At 44.7% G+C, this 18,742-nt stretch overlaps 2 protein-coding genes across 3 annotated transcripts in view; one reads left to right on the top strand and one right to left on the bottom strand.

The window, feature by feature from the left end:
* The window catches only part of LOC121199043 (tumor necrosis factor receptor superfamily member 14-like), a 751,306-nt gene that overhangs the window by 270,518 nt on the left and 462,046 nt on the right, over positions 1-18,742 (bottom strand). The window lies entirely within an intron of this gene.
* The window catches only part of skia (v-ski avian sarcoma viral oncogene homolog a), a 70,316-nt gene continuing 57,900 nt past the window's right edge, over positions 6,327-18,742 (top strand). For both annotated transcript variants that reach the window (XR_005896334.1, XM_041062351.1), the window contains exon 1: positions 6,327-7,662. Coding sequence is in view for 1 of the 2 variants with exons in the window: in XM_041062351.1 (XP_040918285.1) it covers positions 6,757-7,662 (906 nt within the window). In the remaining variant the exon portion in view is untranslated. The remainder of the gene's footprint in view (positions 7,663-18,742) is intronic.

Genomic DNA, 18,742 nt, shown 5'->3' with positions numbered 1-18,742 from the left:
TGAAGTTCACTTTGTGATGTGCAGAACAAGTGCAGGCATCACTTAAAATCTGTTGAAAGGAGAGAAAACAAATTAAAATGAGTAGATGGTGGAGTTCATCAAAGTGTATGATTCAAATGAAGCAACATGATAAAGAACGTTTTATGATCCACCGTTTGATTTTAGCACCTAATCATCAACTCTCACTTTTAATAGACTAGATATTATGTCACTCTTGCATAAGGATTTCTACTCAGTGCACACTAAAGCAGGTTACATCATACAAGAATGCAAACTGTAATGATAATACTTTGTTCCCTCTGCTAGGACACACATAAAGTGGAAAGTTGAAGTCATAATAATGGTGGGACTTTCTGAGCCTTTTAAGCTTTTGGCCAGAAGAGAGGGACCAACGGAGAGTGGCTACAATTATGCAATGGAAAAAGACAAGGGAAAGCTGGACTGAACGGAAGGAAAAGAGAAGAAAGGAAAGAGGAGAGCATTATTTAAAAGAATGGAAAACAGCACTATGGGAAAACCTGCCACTTTGAAATAAGGTGAGAGCATTTTTTTTTTTTTGGAAACAGTGCCCCGTTAGATGAGTATTCCAGACGGACCGCTGCTGAATTGCTGACATTGGCCAATCAGTTTGTTCTACCTCAACCACAGATGGGAAGAAACACAAAAGCAGAGCAGTGGGCCAGGCCTGTGGTACATAGTGCTACTCTGGGAAAAAGCAGTCCGGCGCCTGGAAAGAAACGTTATGTCATTCATCCCACGTGATGCTGTGTTGTGCTCCGCTGCCATGGCGACGGTGGAGATGATGGGGGGAATAAAAGTGAGGTAGCAGCAGCCTTAACCGTTTAAGTTAAAGAAGTGTTTGGGAGGTTATACCACCGGTCATCTTCTCCATGGAGTGTTGAAAACATACACACAACATCATTCAGGTGTTCATGGTTGACTGTTGTTTACTTCTTTACTCGCTTTTTTTCTCTTCTTCCCTTGTGGGAAATTAGGCCACAATGAACTTTCTACACTGTTTCATTAGCAACATGTTATGCTTTGTTATGGGACTAAAGTCCTATGTAGGGTTCAACGTGACACCTCATCAGCCCCATACATGAGTCATTACTAGAGTCAAGATGTGGTTAGCTAGCTTAGCAAGGAGCCTGAAAGCAGGGGAAACACCAAGAACTAAACTTGACAGCTACAACTTGATTTGACTAATCAACGTTTTGTATTGATGTGCTTTACTAACACAGATGATGTGGTTGGGTTTATTTAGGAAAGAAACCACATGCTGAAATCCACTGAGAGCGAAAAGTTGGAAATTCCCTGTGAGAATGTTGTAATTTTAACCGCACATCCCCAGAACTTCTCCAGTCCAACACTGCTGCTGACTCAAAGTCACATTTTTGTTTGGTGGTACTTCACTGAGAAGGGATCGCTTGGACACGTAGAAGCCTCAGAGTGCATCAAACAAAGTGTGTTGTTTACTCTAACAGGGCCTAAAACCCCCATTTCTGGAAGTGGAATTTCAGGGAGGTGTCTGAGAATTTTTGTCATTTTCTGAAAATAGGCAGGGTGCCTTGATTTCTTGTCCCCAACTGTGAAATCCCGGATGTCAGTTCTTCCTTGAGCACAGCAACAGGGAGGAGCTTTCAAAAATAGTTTGTGCTTGCAACGGCATTGCCATGCAATGATCAGGTGACTTCGTTAAAACCGTTATGCAATGCTGTGTTTACAGTGATGAGGGAGGGAGGGCCATCACATGGCCATCACATCCACTAACACGTTCATGTTCACCATGAGCAGTAGATAGTGTGGCATCACGTACCGGGCTCTACAGCTGTAGCAGAGGTTACTGTCAGATACAAAAGAAGAATTTCAAAAGCTTGAAGCAGAGGGAAGGGCAGCAAATAAAAAGCGTACAAGTAAATGATGAGCACAAATGAGCTGATGAGGGGGAAAAAAGGAGAGCAAGAGGACAAGCGCTGCATGCTGGCTACATTATGAATAATTGAAAATGAGGCCTGGCATGCACTTCATGCTGTCTAGCAGCTTTGGCCTTGATAGGATGAGAGGCCTGAAGGAAGCACACGCTTTGTATCTCACTTGTATCTATTACCACTTAATGTACACACACAGACTGTGATACAGTATACTAGTGCAGTATTGTAGGCCCACATCCACCCTGTAACTGTTAGAACACAGAACTGGCTGAAAGGATGGCTTCATGCCAGACTGATAGGCCAAGAGGAGGCTCTGGTCCCCTTCAGGAAAAGTGACTTATCTGCCAGCTGAATGGGATAAAGCCCGGGCCTGTGGCTCCAACACTGGAACCATTACTGAATACTTCATGCTACTGCTTTGTGGGACACTACTCTGTGCACTATGGGATTATGGTAATAATACTGTAATAATCTAATAATTATACTGTGGAGACTTGATTTAAATTGTGCTTATTTTCTTTTCTGAGAGTGAGATGATTCATCTCCCAAACACTTCTGTGCACCATCTCTGGCTATATTACCTATTAATAGCAAGGTCAGTGAGCACAGGCTTTGGTCTCAGGGAGCTGCACCTGACTATTAGAAATAGTTGCAGCATGTAACCCACCACTAAAATCACAAACTCTGATTTGCACAATGAAATAAATGGGTTGTGTTAAGCTAGGCTAACCATGTCCTAGCTTACTGTTTTGGGTTAGAAATTTCTTCGGTTAGAACCGTGAAGCCTGAGAGTCTGTGAATTGAGTTCTAATAATGCTGTAAACTAGTATGAATGCTGTCTTCTTTCCTGGTCTTACCGGCTGCATTTTGGGAAACATTTTCAGAGCTTATCCGTCTGAATCAGACCAACAGGGAATGTTTTTGTTACTGTCGTCCGCTGTAGCTGGAACTCAATATATTGTTCCAAGAACTCTGTATCATTTAAACTCAATTTTTCATTCATGCACACACTGAGCCCCACTCTTTCTACTCATTACTAAACACTTGGAATCACAACCTCAAATGCAGCATGTCGAAATCAGTGAACTGTATCCATTTTTTTGGACATTTTAATACGGAAGGAGAACAATTACCTATCAGCAACAATATTAAGGATAGATACTGGCTAGTACACACTGTTACTGTCCTCATAATACTGTCCTAAAAACTGAAAATACAATCTACCAGTGGGCCAGTACTTACAACTGAGGTGACTGCGTTCCAGCAAAACTGAGTTCATCTCAAAGCCCAGCACATTATTGTGAATAATCAAAAAGTGAACAGTATTATTTACAAAAATAAAAGCATATAGAAGAGCACCATACTCCCAAAGAATACAACTGGCATGTCATGTTACATGTACATTACAGAATGTGACATTCTGTCCAACGGGTTTTAAGGTACATGTTTTTGGTACTTGTGGTGCCCCCTGTGGATCACGCTCAAAATGCTTTGGTAGACCTGTTGCCAAACATGGCCTGAAGATATGTACCCAGATTTATGATGATTAGACAAATTGTTGATCAGTTATGGGCAATGTCCTGCTAAGCCGCATCCTATCCGATGTTTTTTGATTGATGGCAGCCATGTTTTTGGACTGACCTTGCCCATTTATAATAGAATTGTGAAGCTCAGTCCTGGTTGTGTATCAAATTTGGTGTTCAGTCAGAATCCACTTAGTTTGCATCGTGAAAATTAGCAAAAAAAAAAAATCATGATGGTGAACTTTTATGGTCCAAGAGTCTTTTTTTTGTAGTTCACACTGAGCTGGACTTATGTGTGAAATTTCAAAACAAGTGGACTTCCGGTGTGTGGGGCGTGGCCTCTCCAAAGTTGCGCTATCCGACCTTAATTACAGCGCCACCATCTGGACGATTGGGCTGATATTTGTACATCATTTCCAGTTATGTTACAAGCTCATTCCACTGCAATTTGGCGGTATTAGATGACAAAATGCACAAATAAGTAAATAAATAATAAAATAAAATAATAATAATGAACTGGCACAAAAAAAATCCACATCCAAAATCAAAAAATGTACCAACACAGTAGAGTTTTACTTTAATACTTAATATCTTCCATCTTCTAACAATAATTGTAATGATAAACCGCCACAAACACAGTAGGTTTGTCTCCCAGACTCTCTGCTGGCCTGCAGTGGAAGACTGCTCCAGATCTCGCCCCCCTGCCATCCTGTTGCAGTTAGAGCAGTGGCTGGCTAGGGGGCGCCACAGGAACAGCAAACTGCTTCACCACAACTGAAGTTGAACTTGCTCTGGACACATGACCTCCTGAGGTTGAAGCACTAGGTTGATAATTACTTCATTTTTACGTCTTCACTGCCTAAGATAGGATTTAAAGACATCGTGTCAGAGCCGTTTTCTCTGTTCATATGTCAACCTTATAGACAACTCTGCAAGTCCTCAGGATATTTCAAAATAAAGTTTACTTTTACACTTTTACGTGATGTACAGCCCAAAACTCATTATTTAACTCATCCTTGGACAAAGCACGAACAATTATAAATTATTTTATTTATATACGTCTAATCCGGTGGTAACTGAAAATACAAAGATTTGCATTTCTATGAGCAAACTATGTAAAAATGTACATAGCCTGCAAAAAAAAACAAAACAAACAAAAACATGACCCTGGCAGTTTAGCAAAGATTAAATTTCTGTGGGTAAAAAAAACAACAACAACAAAAAAAAATCAGAATAGAAAGCATAGGCTACATAAATAATTATGTATGTATTTATTTTTTGTTGGCTGTGCTAGTGATTTGCCCAACATTTTCTAATAGTTGATCTGTGAAAAACAAAAAGAAAAAAAAATCTTCTCTTGTCATTTCATTAGCAAGATTGTCTCTCAAGGTCGCCAACACATGAAACTTGTTTATTCGCCGCTACTTGCCAAACAGTTTTGACACATTCAAGCAGAAGGGAAAATAAATAAACCGCAGTCAGTCGTGCAATTTGCGTTTCCCCTTCCAAAGCTAAATTTGTCTTGTCTCGCAAAACACCACCCATCCTCTTTGGTCTCTCTCTCTCTCTCTCTCTCTCTCTACAGCCGCGAACCGTACGATCACAGAAACTCTCTCTATTCCTCTGCTACGTTCAGGGCCAATGGGAAAGATGGTAAATATGAGCTTCCTGTGTGGAAATCCCGTTCACCCCAGGTTTCGTCCGGTGAATGAACACATTTCTGACGTCGACGTGAACACATCCGCACTCACATGTGGAAAAATGCATGTTGATTCCAAACACGGTCAATAACTGGAAAAATATGTATTCCGTGTATTCGTCTCAAGTACAAGCCATCGAAAGGCTGCTAACACCACGTGACTTGAACGCAACGTTAGTCGGGTCAAAAAATAATTGGTTTTTGAACTAAATCACTATTTAGTTACATGTATAAAATGATCAAAGTGTTACCAAAAATTACATACATTGGTACATTACATTAGTACAAGTATTAGGTCAGTGTAAAAAAAAAAAAAAAACACAGGCCACTTAGTTACAGCCAGTTACAGTCGTGTATTGACATTTTTCCCTGAGAGAAAGTACAGAAATGCCCGAAATATATCAGAAGTTTCATAATTTAAACTGACCTGAACGGCCCCTTTAATGCCATGATGTGTTATTATTATTATTACTGACGCCTGAATGTGTGTGTCATTAAAATGTCTCAGCTCGTTCGAGGGTGGCTTCTCTGAACTGTTTTATATAGCCCCACTGTAGGTGCTGTGTATGTAAAATCTTAATCTGCCAACTAACTCTAGCTGTATTTCCCTCTGAACTGTAGTGGAGCAGAAGAATAAAGTAGCACAAAATTAAAAATACTTGAGTAAAGTATGTGTACTTAGCTACTCTCCACCACCGCAGAACTGACTGTAAGAAAGTTTAAACGACAGATACTTTCCCCATACGACATGAACGCAGTCTTCCCCACTGCTTTCACGACTTCTTCTCTGCTCTCTGCAGGGTAGTGTGTGTGTGTGTGTGTGTGTGTGTGTGTGTGTGTGTGTGTGTGTGTGTGTGTGTATGTGTGGTGGTGGTGGTGGTGGGGGGTGACGGCTTGTTCCTGGAAGAGCCCAGCCTGCCTGCAGAGTCACTCACATTCCTGGCTGGGATTCAATGACTGAGCCAGACACACAAACACAGAGGGAGGGGGCGGGGGGCGCGTGAGAGAGAGAGAGAGAGAGCGAGCGAGCGAGCGAGCGAGAGACCTAAACAGAGCGCGAGGGAGAGAGAGTCATAGACTGGGGCAGAGAGAGAGAGGGGGGGGAGAGAGAGAGAGAGAGAGAGCGAGCAGGCTGGCTCTCAGACTTCTCATCTCCATACAGTCAGAGTGAACTGCGGGGGCAGACGGAGTGGATTGCTGCAGTCCTCGACAGCGGAAAGAGACTCAAATAAGGATTTTTTTTTTTTAAATCGCGCTGTATCGACTCATATCTCCCGCTTTTGTTTCACTGTCAGCCGCTTCGTTGTGGAATTCAACAAACGGAACTTTTCGCTTCTCTGGAGTTTGGAGAGCCGTTTTCGTCAGATATGGACAGTCGGCGGCTCGCTGCAGGGAGCGACTGGCCGGTGTTCACTCAGTAGTCACGGGAATAAAACTGTAAACTCACCGTCTGGGACTTTTTTACTGGATGTTTGATGAAGCGCTTCGAAATTTTGGTCAGTTCTGGGACGCCGTGGATTTACCAGGTTCAGGGACGGATAGATACTCGTGATTCCCGATCGACGACAAGAAGGATTTACGCTTCTAAAGTTGCAGGAAAAACATGGAGACTGTAAGTCGGCAAAGCTTCCAGCCTCATCCGGGACTGCAACAAACTCTCAAGCAGTTTCACCTCAGCTCTATGAGCTCTCTGGGCGGACCGGCGGCTTTCTCTGCCCGGTGGCAACATGAGCTCCTCTTCAAGAAGGACGGTAAGGAGCCTGAGCCGGTTCTGCAGCATCTGCCGCCGCCGGTGATGCCGGGCCCGCTGTTCATCCCTTCGGACCGCTCCACCGAGAGGTGCGAGACGGTGCTGGAAGGCGAGACCATCTCGTGCTTCGTGGTCGGCGGGGAGAAGCGACTCTGCCTGCCGCAGATCCTCAACACGGTGCTGCGGGACTTCAGCCTGCAACAGATCAACTCCGTGTGCGACGAGCTGCACATCTACTGCTCCCGGTGCACGGCGGACCAGCTGGAGATCCTCAAAGTCATGGGGATCCTGCCCTTCTCGGCGCCGTCCTGCGGCCTCATCACTAAGACGGACGCTGAGCGGCTCTGCAACGCCCTGATCTACGGAGGCGCCTACCCGCCGCGATGCAAGAAGGAGCTGAGCGGAGGCTCTCTGGAGCTGGAGCTCACCGAGAGGAGCTTCAAAGTCTACCACGAGTGTTTCGGCAAGTGCAAGGGCTTGTTCGTGCCGGAGCTGTACACCAGCCCCAACGCAGCGTGCATCCAGTGCATGGACTGCAGACTCATGTACCCGACCCACAAGTTCGTGGTGCACAGTCACAAGGCGCAGGAGAACAGGACTTGCCACTGGGGCTTCGACTCAGCAAACTGGAGGGCGTACATCCTCCTGGGCCAGGATTACACGGGGAAAGAGGAGAAGGCCCGTCTGGAGCAGCTCCTGGACGAGATCAAGGAGAAATTTGACTTCGCCAACAAGTACAAGAGGAAAGCATCATCCAGGGTGAGTTGGTCCTCATGCTGTGCCTCAGCATGGAGCTCTTATTACTCTTATTAAGTTATTAAGTTATTCGTTTTCTCTAAGCTTTGCAGCGCATGCACGTTCTGGTTTGTTTGTTTGTATTTATTTTCTCCATTCTTAAGAAGCTGTTTATGCATTAGCTAATTCTGATTGTTATTTATTTTCAATTATTGTTTTCCCACTCATCTTATTTAAATGCACTGTAGTGTACTCCTCCTTCTAACAGCACGGAGCTTCTTGAAAGTTGCATGTAAAATACAGTTTTACCCAAACCTTCAAACACACTAACCTGCTAGGTGCAGGTTGATCCATGTAGTGTGGCCTCCTAGATGGAACCTTATGGCCCTTAAAATTGAGTTTGGGTGGTTCCGGTGAGATTTCACTTGGATGCCACTAGAAATATTTCCAGCTAGAGGCTGTGCTGTAGATATTGGTTTTATAGTTGTGCTTCTTGGCCTGTGGTCCTGGGAATCCCAGTTGTCCCTGAGAGGGCTCTCTGTGGGCCCCACTAAAATGAAATTTGTCCCAGTTAAAGAATGCTAAAAAAAAAAGGCTTACCCACATGTTTCCAAAATTCATCTGAAACTAAATCCCATCATACGCATGTCTTGTACGTCATGTGTGTCTGTCTGGGGGCCAGTGACCCCCCCCCCTCCTGCAGAGAAGCCACTCAGTATTTGGTCATCATTGCCATTTTGTTACTAATTGAGCCTCATCCAGCAGTGACAACAAAACGCCTCTGGTGGCAATAAAGCCATTATTTGCCTGTGAAACACCTCTCAGGCTCACTTTTATTGGCCTGTACTGTAAATACTATCTCATTTACCAACAAATGGCTCAATGGGAAATAGTAAACAGCAGTTAAAGTGAGTGTGTAGATTAAACACGAATTCACATCTGAGCAAGAAAATGATTCTTCTTAGTTTAGATTAAAAGATATTTCAGTTTTTCCACACTCACACATTCGTCAGTGCGGTAGAAGCTTTCTTGCTCAGTCTAAATTTCTGACTGTTCTTTCACTGTGTGTGTGCATGTGTGTTCCCATGGGAGGGGATTCACTTTGGGATTATTGCTATTATCACAAATTTTTGTGTCTGCCTGTTGAACCTTATGTGCCACAGTGAACGTGCAACGTTTGTCTGTCTCTCTGTGGGTTTAATCAGCGTTACTGTCCACCGTGTTGAAGGCTTTTCATTTTCTCCGGTTGTAACCACAGTCTCTGATTCTCGTTTTACTTGGGTTGATTCTAAAACGTTTGAACGATCAGAATTAGAGCATCTATGCAGGTTTTTGGCTCTGCGTGTTTCCTGTGGGTTTTTTTTTTCTTTCTTTTTTTGTTTTCAGTGTTTCCATCAGCTCTGCTGATTTGGGATAACTGACTGTAAAGATGGATGAAGGGATTATAATCTGTGCTTTGGTGTGCAGACAGGAGTTTGCAGGGAGGGTAGTTGGGTGGTAGACTGATAAAAGGAATCCCACCCCTCACCCCACCTCTAGGAAAAAAAGGCTAGTGTGGCCATTTGCATGAACTGTTACACATGAATGGAGTTGATGAAGCAGGGTTTAGAAGTATTGTGGTGGAAACATAATATGATCCCAACAAAGAGGAGCATTCAGCAAACATACCCCCCCCATACACACACACACACACACACACAAAACATCCACCTACCCTAGGCCAGCCACCCACCTCTGACACAGGCAACCCCACACTCATCATACCCCTGTTACTTACTCTTTGCTCCAGTCTGACTGAAACCAGAGTGGAGTGGACCTCTGGGGGCAGCAGACTGGTTGATGAGGCGCAGAAATCAACTGCAAAAGTGTTTACAAGCAGCTTCCCTCCAGTCCCCACTGAGGCTTCTTTCAGGGGAATCTGCTAAAGAAAGAGAAATCAGAGAGACCCTTGAAGTCCTGAAGAGTGCCAAAGTCCTGCCATGCATGGTGAATACCCACTCTTGGCACACACTTTCATTCAGACTCGAGTGGGCACACCTCAAGGACCCCCACTTTCAGGGGCCTCTTCTATTTTTATAAGTGCCGACGGGGCACCCAAGTGTTAAGCCCAAAGCTCATTTGAGCCTCTACCCTGCTTTTTAATTTGACTCCTCCTTTTCTTCCTCAAGTGCCCTGTTTCAAGGAACGCTAATGAGGGAATACATGCTGGGAAGGGGCTGAGGAATATTGCTAAACTTATAGCAACTGAACTCCCCGTTGTCAGCACATTTCAGCACAGCTGAGGCACTTCGAAAGTGTTCTTAGAGGATGTGAGGCAAAGTGCGAGACTGCGTTGCGCTGCCTTCTACCTTTCAGCTCACAGGAAAACGCCATCATCTGCGTGCTCGCAGCCAAGGAACTGGGCGGCTCTGGTGAATATTAATAAGGGTGTTACAAAAGTGTTAGCAGCAGTCTCGCATGCAGACAGACACAGGAAGTGATATTGCTGCACTTCCCTCCTTGCAGACACTCTTATGAGAGGCCCCTCCTGAGACACACACAGGAACATATCACAGAGCGTTTGAGTAAAAGCAGCTTTTCACTTTTCACTGCGTGTATGTATTTGTGGAAGAAGTTCATTCTCTGCTCTTTTCTCAGAGGATGTGAGCCAGATTCTAAACAGCAACGAGAAAATGCAGTTGACTATTGAGTTGTTTAAATTAATTTATATGCTGGGTGTGGAGCACTTCTCCAAGTTGCTCATGCCAGCCCTTGGCTGCAAGTCTTTTGGTTTCTGGCTGGTACACATGTGGGTGGCACACATAATCAGTGGCTTTCCACATCAGGATGTTTAGATAAGGATTGTGGCTGCAGATTTAGTATGTTGCTAACTTTATAATTCACCCTCAAGATGATGTGATTTCTACACAATCCATCTGTTAAAGAGAGATATGAGAAAGGGAATTGGGGGAGGTGGGGTGGGGGGTGGGGGGGTGGGGGGGGGCTAAAGCTTGACTCACGCTCTGTTCAAAACCAGCAAGTTTACATCAGACTTTTTTTTTGGTGTCCTCCTAAATCTGTCTGTGTTTTCTACAGCTACTTCAATTATAGAAATAAAGCAGCTTTTCTTTGTTGAAGTCACAGTTTTTTTGTTTTTTTTTTCAGGTGAACACTCATTCATTAGAGGCAGAGAGGCAGTTAGTCTTTGCTTACATTCCAGACTTGCCACTCCTGCAGAGAGGTGAAGATGTTTTACACAGCTGTTACATTCAAAACTTTCCTGACTCGTCCCCATGCATGCACGTCCTCACAGTCAACAATGATTACGCTGCTTACAGTTGAAAATAATAAAGGAAATCCACATTTCCTCTTATTCAATGATTACATTTCATTCTGAAGTGGTGGAAAGCGATTTTTTTTCTTTAGAAGGAGGCGTGTGTGAAGAATCCAGTGAGCAATAAAGCAGGGTAGAAGCCATTTTGTGTTTATGCTCCACATATGCTATGTTACTGTGCTGACTCCCAGCACATTCCTGCACACTGTTTCCATGCTTTATCCTACTGCTTATTGTACAAGAAGCTGCCGAGTGTTAGAACCCAGAAATATTTAGCCTTGAAAATGGAAAAAGGAGAAAAAAACTTTTTACATTTGAGGTGTTTTAATATTCCATTCCAATGCACTCAGATATTTGGCTTCTCTTATGTGCAGGAGCTAAAACTTCCCCTTTTACTTCTACAACCACCCCCACCCCTGAGATGCCCTCACTGCTGCTCAGGATATCTGGCCTCCAGCAGAAGGGGCCGCTTGTTTCAAGAAGGAGGTGGGGCTCAGAGGAAGTAAACTCCCCGAGGGGATATAGGCCCATGTCCTGTTTCATATGCAAGGCGCAGTGTTGGCTAAGCCTGCTGACAGCCAGCCATGTCCACGCAGTGGACAGGACAACAGCTGGTGGCTGTGCATTGCAATGACAGCTGAGGGAATATTTTTATTCCCTTTTTATGGGTGTTTGGCAAAATGTGACAGTTGCAAAACTCTGCAGCAGAGTTTGATTTTGTCCTGAGTGAGTGGGTGTGAGGAAAAGCTTTTTTAACAGATCTGATGCTGCGGTTTCTGTTTTGATGTTTCACTTTTTTTGCCTGTCAAATAGTGGAATTTAGAATTTGTATCCTGTGCTTTGAAAAAGAGGAAGCCACCGATTTAATTAGGTCTGTATAATGAGTTATTTTGCCTGGCCGTGCTCCAGTCTGGGTTTCTAATGGAGGACAGTCAGTCCATGCTGTGAGGCATGGACTGAGGGCCAGGGAGATCAATACCATATTGACATTGAAGTGTCTTTATGTCAAGTGTGATTGAAAACTCTGTCACTCCTCGAGCTCAATTAAACCAAAGTGACAGACCAACATAGGAAAGTTCCTCCTAAGTGGACTGTTGGCTCTGAAATAAATCATGTGCTACAGTACCAAGAATATAGTTATACATTCTGGGTGGAAGCGAAGGATGGATTGCATTCTGAGGAAAATGCCTTTTTATGATTTGACTTATTATTTTTAGCCTGGATGATATACAAATGAAAGTCAGTTAAAACAAGGGTGTTCAGTTAGTAGCTGAGTTGAACATTTTTGCTAATTCCTCTCCTCGTATGCCTCCTCTTTTCCTGAGCCCTTTCATTTTTCTTCCCCTGTGCAGGCAATCGGCAGCAAAACCTACATTCATTTTGCTCTTTTCTCCTCTTCTCCCATTCAGTGAGGAGCAGCTTTGCTCTGAGGCTCCTCGATGAAAAAAAAAAAACAAAACGTTGAGGAACAATTGTGTAGCGAGATGAAAAGTCTGTGCAGTGGTTTTGATGTGACTTTAAACATCTGTCTCGGGCCTGTGTTCACACTACAACCAGAGACAGGAAAGTACTATCGCCAACACGAGAAACCAGGGTGAGAGAGTGGCAGAGCAGGTTATATAGCTTGTTGTGTTGTCTGGAAATTTTTTTTTCAAAAGGCTGCCATTGAAGTAGCAGCGGAAAACGAATTAAGTGCAGTGATTCTTTTCATACAGCATGTCTCCCAGCCAGAAGCTGTTTATTTCAAAGCCTTTAAAATTGTGTGAACAAAAGGGGATTTTCCCAGCTGCTGCTTGATTGTGCACAGTGGATGAAAGCCTGTAGAAAGCAGTATGTGTTTGTAGTTATTTGTTGTGGAATTCTGACTTTATTGTCACTTGACAGGCCCAGCCGTGACCACCTTGTTTCTGTGGTTATTTCAGTTCAAAATGCTCATTGATAACTTCAAACTTAGGATTTTCCATAGAAATCGATGTTGCTAGGCTTTCTAGGCCGCATGCAAGGTCTGGAAAAATTATGTCATTCTGAATTTCAGAATAAATGCAGCTTCTCTTAGAGGTTCAAAAACCTCAACATTACAGCTACCTTTGACAAATAGCCCTTTCAGGAGGACAGAATGACTGAGGAGGACAAGAAAAGGAGAAGTCTGAGCCCTCATTGCCAGCCATTGTCTGCCCTCCGCCCCCTCCGCTGCGCTCCCATCCCCCGTCTCCCCTGGCTCACTGGCTTCTCCATCCATCAGCAGCATCTTCATGTGACAAATGGATGGAGCGGCCGGCCGAGTGCTTCATGAAGAGCCCAGGCAGGGGTGGGGGGACTGAGCAATGTATTAATATACCTTGCTGGGACCGGCCTGCTGTAGTCGGAGTCTTTGTGCGGAGGAGGAGACGAGGGGGCAAGGGAAGGAAATCAAGCCCCTCTCTGGGGTCATCGGGAAACCTCCCACCTATCTGACCACCCATTCAAAGAAGATGGAGAAAAGACAAGGTTCCCGAGAAGTAGTCCACGTTGCTGCTGTTGTAGGCAACCATGCATGCAAGTTGCAAGTTGCACGCAAAGCTCAGAGCAAATGCATTTGAGGGGCCAAGAGCACGTGTGGAAATAAAGTATTTCCTCCCTGTCAGGATATTCATAGCCTTCCAATAAAGTGTGAAACTAACAAGCACACCCAGCCTACAGTGGCTATTCTTAAGTCTTTGAAGGACCTTGAGCGTCTTATTGGGATTATTGTAAGAGTGGCACGGAAGGAGGAACCCGGTGACCTCCTGCAGGCGTTGCGTGGAAAAGAAACTCTTCCTCAGACGCTGCAATTCGATGTCTGGCTCGGCCATTGGCATGTGAACAGTACTGTGTCAACTTTTTTTTTTTTTTTGTGGGCATTCAATATTGATGGTAGGTTACCATAGGCAGTGAGGTCTGGTGTGTTTATTTAATGAGAGGGTCTTTGAAATATTCATCAGCACACATGGCACTGTAAACCCAGCTTTTGCCTTAACTACACATCCCCAAGCACCGTCCTCTAACCTTTCGCCTCTTTTAACCTGCCCCACGGCTTCTTTACCAGGGGTGTGTCCGTAGTGCTCCGATGTACGGCTTCAAGCTACACACAGGTGATCACAGTCAGACCAAACTGTGAAGCTCGTGCAGGTGAAATCAGAATAGTTCTAAAGATTAGAAATGTTTAGATAGTTTTGTGAAGTGCAGTTTCAACAGCAGGGATTGACTTGCATTACACCATCCAGACATTACAGTAACACTCGTTTTAGGGATAGATCCGTGTGCTAAGACGCATAGATGTCTGCTGACGTGCAAGCCACAAGTGTCCTGGTGTGTTTACAGTGTGGCTGTAGGTAGGGACGGCTCCTCCATCATTTCTTTAGGGATGGCACGCATGATAAACATCCAGGTCATACCTGGTAATAGTCACGCCGTCTGTTTGTTTTGACGTGAAGGCTTGCTTTGCACTATCACAGGGCTAAACATGAGATCTGAGATTTTTCCCACACGTCTATATGAAGTGTTGAGAAAGATACAGATTCTGACTGTGGTGATGCTTGAATGGCATCATATCTGATATCCATGTAGGGCATGCTTTGCTTAGGAAAGTACCAGTCCTCATATTGTCTTGCTCTCTTTCTGCTATCAGCACATTTAGCTCCAGAAAACACACATTGCCTTTGAGGAGAAATCAAGCTCAGACTGTGAACAGCTTCAGTTTTTTATGGGAAAAGATATGTTCAGCATGTCATGTAAATGTTAGGCCATGAAGAGCAGAATAAACAGTACCAGTTGATTTTAAAGATGTGGGTTTAAAAACCAGTGGCAGGGCAGCTTTAATGGTAAGCTGTGATGGTGGGATGGGGGGAGGGGGGGTTATTTTGTGCTGCGTCAGCCCAGGAGCGTGCTTTGTATATGACCGCAGTGTTGTCCTCTGGTGTTGCCCTACCCCCCCCTCATCCATTTTACCCCTTTGCACCCATATGTTTGGAAGAGCACCAAGCACCACATGACCTTTCCTACCCCAAATAAAGAGGTGACCTGCCTCACCCCTTGCATCTCTTGAAGCACAGTCGGCCAATCGCGTGCCACTCAGGAACTCCCACGGGGCAGATGGCTGCCTGACGAAGGCTGCTAGACTCGCACGCACACACACATGCACACGCCACAATCCAACAAATCAAAATCTACGGGCAACGTGATGCAATTAAATGAATGTTTGTGTGCTCACATGTGTTCAGGATTTCTCTGAAAGATTTTGGGCTTACCTCGCAAAATATGCGCGTGAGACACATGGGAACATTTGAATAGCAGAGGTATCCTCCTCCTCATTTGGTGTGTGATTGTGCAGGGGGCTGGTTGAGCATATGATTTGCAGTTATGCGGGTATGTGAGAGTGTGTGCGTTTTGTGTGCATGCCTGTTTTGTGCCTGGATCAGCTGTAGGAGCTGTAGGAGGAGATTAGCATGAGCTCACTGCCTACTCATTTCCATCCCCATCTGCCTGTCTCCCACAGTGATGCACCCCAACTCCACCCCCACTCCAAACCATGCACGTGTGAACGCACACACACACACACTACAAACTACATGGAGTACAGACATCCACACAGAACCCAGATTCCACCCCCGCAATGCCTCCTCAGTCTTCTAATGAATACAGAAGCAGACAGAATCATGTGCAAACGTGCACACACGTGTGCACACACACACAAACAGACATGTCAGCTGCACCGGCAGTGTGTAACACAACATCCACCAGGCATGGCCTAGAATATCCTCCCATAGTGTCACGTCAGAAGCAAGAGGTCTGTCTCAGACTGTTGGAACAACAGTCCATAGGTGGGCTGTTTTTTTTTTTTCCTTTATCATCTGAAAGTTTGGGATGGACAGGTAGAGACAGAAGGCAGGGAGAGATTTTCTGGCACATAATAAGATGTGTTAATCTTGTTTCTCATTGAACTGCTGTGATTCGTCGGAGGAGGAAATAGCTTTGCAAAATCTCTGTCAAACGGATGAGATGATTTTAGCTGTCAGAAACATGGATTTTTGATTTTACAGATGCACAGCAGCAAAGCTTCATTTCTATACAAATTGAACTCATATAAAACTGTCTTCTGGTGCATATGTCCTTTGTTATTTATTCTAAATGTCCCCTTTGAACTTCCCATAGTTGCAGAAGTGTCTGCAATATTAATGTTATATATATTATAAACAATATTTAGTTTAGTTTAGTTTAGTCCTGGTGGTTTGAGAAATGTTATTGATCACTAAGAGACTGATGTTCCTTGATCAAAACAAAGCTTTCACCTTTTTCTTCTGAGCACAAACGTTGTGGATGAGACGTCATTAAATACTCCACTGCCCCTTTTGAAATAATGGTGAACAAGCATTTGGTGGCGGGTCTAAAGGCAGACACTGAGGAGAGTCTGAAGGGGCTTGAGGTGTGTATTCTGTTGTGAAGGCAGGCTGAGGCCTGGGAAACATCCTTGTGTGTGTGTGTGTGTGTGTGTTTTTTTTTTTTTTCTGCATTGACTTTTCAGGGCATGGGGTGGGGGTTATACTGGCTTGGCCTCAGCCATGTGGAAGGGCAGCTCCCAGGAGCTCTGTGAGGTATTGTTGTGAGAGTATAGGGTGGGGGTGGTGGTTGTGGTGTTTGACGGCGGGGGGGGAGGGGTCGCTGTCCCCTGGCTGGCCCATTGTCACGTCTTTTGTGGTGGGTATCAGCTGTGGATCTGTGATTGTGGGACGGATAGAGGTGATAACTCACCCTCCACCCCCTCCCACCGTTGGATGATCAGTGTTCCCAATGCGCCTGAGTCATGGACTAGTGCTCATTGCCCCCCCCACCCCCATCACCCCCACCCCTCTATCCTCTTGCTTGCGACGTCCAGCTCATCTTTCTTGGACATATCATGGTTGCTTCTGTCCAGCAAAAACAAAGAAACGAGGCAGCCATGAAGCTGCACTGTCTGCTTTTTTATTAACACTCATTAACAGTCTCAAGTATAATTCACATTCACAGTGGTCAGGTGAGCAGAGTTGAGAAAGAAGGCAGGATTGAACCTCTAAAATTGTCTTTTTTATTTGTTCATTCAGCAGCTACTGTTTGTACATTGGATTTTTACTGGATATTTTTAATCCTACTCTATACATACGTGTGTTTTGGTCCAAAATAAATAGCAATAAAACTCCATCCTTGTTTGGGTCAAACTCTCATAAGTCTTGTTATAAATGTTGAAATGTTGACACACCTGAGGGAATGTTTTTAAACCCACAGGATATAAGAGTCTATGAGGAGTATGAACATGCCTTCACAAATTTCAAAACTGAATCCGTTTGAGAACAATACACCCGGAGGTGCAGGCTGTGCATTTTCTCTACAGGCCTTTGTAAGGTTTCTGTACTCAGACAGTGCAATAGGTTCAGTGCTGTCTTTTCTTGGAAAAGGTGTATCTTCCTGGCAGTATAGTCTACAAACACACCTCTGATCAGTACTTTTGTTTAGCGTGCTCTGACTCAGAGCCATGCCTAGCTGCTCTGAGTTATGTTAAGGCAGGATGGGTTAATCTTAAACTGGATTAATCAGGCGGTGGATGGACCTGTCCTATTGATTCCACACGGCAACTCTGTCCTGAACTTTGACTGACCATTATAACCTTTCTGTGTTTATCACTACAGTCATTTATAGGACGTTATGTGAGGCCAGGTGTGCCACAACAAAAGACAGAGCTGAAAGAGGGTTTGGTGTTAGCGGTGTCAGTGTAACTCGTAGGAAGTTTGGAGGGTGAGATCATTGGGTTTGAAGTGAAACCAGCTACTGAAGGGCAGGTTTAGGCTGGTAGCAGTCCGTTAGTGCAGAGTGGAGAGCACGGTTAGACTCGGTGGGGTGGGGTGGGGTGGGGTGGGGTGGGTTGAGGGGGAACAGTTCAAACTGGCAGAGCAGAACTACATGGTTTTCATTTAGGCTGCCTGTGCAGAAACAGAAACAAACTGAACTGCAGCCACACCTCAGCTGCAGCTCGTCAGGAAGTCGAGGTGGAAGGCGTGTGTTTGAGCAAACCCGGGCCTCTTGGTAGAGGCAGTGAAGGGGTAGGGCTCAGTAGGCTCAGTTTACTCCTCAGGAATGAAGTGTTGGAAACAAAGGCTTATAATGTGGTTAACATCCTTCCTCCAGACTAGCCGGGCCATTCCTCCCCTCCAAGTCACCAATCTCCTGAATTAATCCATACCAGCTGCACTCTGGCAAATGAAGCGGCCATGCAGATGCTAAATAAAACAATATGCTGAAAGGGGATCCCTCCTCCTGGCACGGATGCCTGCTTCTCAGGTCTCAGTCTGAGCCTACACCAGGCTCAGACTACCCCCCTCCCCCTAAAATCAAGCAATTGATTTCACATCCCACACACATCCACATCCACTCCTTCTACTCCAGTAGAGCAGACAATAGACCTCTTGAAGCCCTTGGATTATAATTAATGTAATTGTAGATCTCTAAGACAAGGTAATGTGTGGAGTGTGTAACCACCTCCAAACCACAGCGAGCACAAAGACATTATTCTCAGCGTCTTCCTTCAAAGAAACACTGCCAAGGCTATCTTGAGCTGTAGGACATCTGTTTATATAAAGTCTCTGGCCATTTATATACGTCTGCTGTCAGTGTGTGTGTGTGTGTGTGCATGTATGTGCATGTGTGGGGAGGGGTTTGGACAAGCTGACTTATCCCATGTGACCTCTAGCCTTCTCACTGGGCTCATCTGTCTGCCCTGTTTAATTATCTTCTCACACACACACA

This window comes from Toxotes jaculatrix, chromosome 2 (genome assembly GCF_017976425.1).
Source record: "Toxotes jaculatrix isolate fToxJac2 chromosome 2, fToxJac2.pri, whole genome shotgun sequence".
Lineage (NCBI taxonomy): Eukaryota > Metazoa > Chordata > Actinopteri > Toxotidae > Toxotes > Toxotes jaculatrix.
This window is presented reverse-complemented; position numbering and strand designations above follow the sequence as displayed.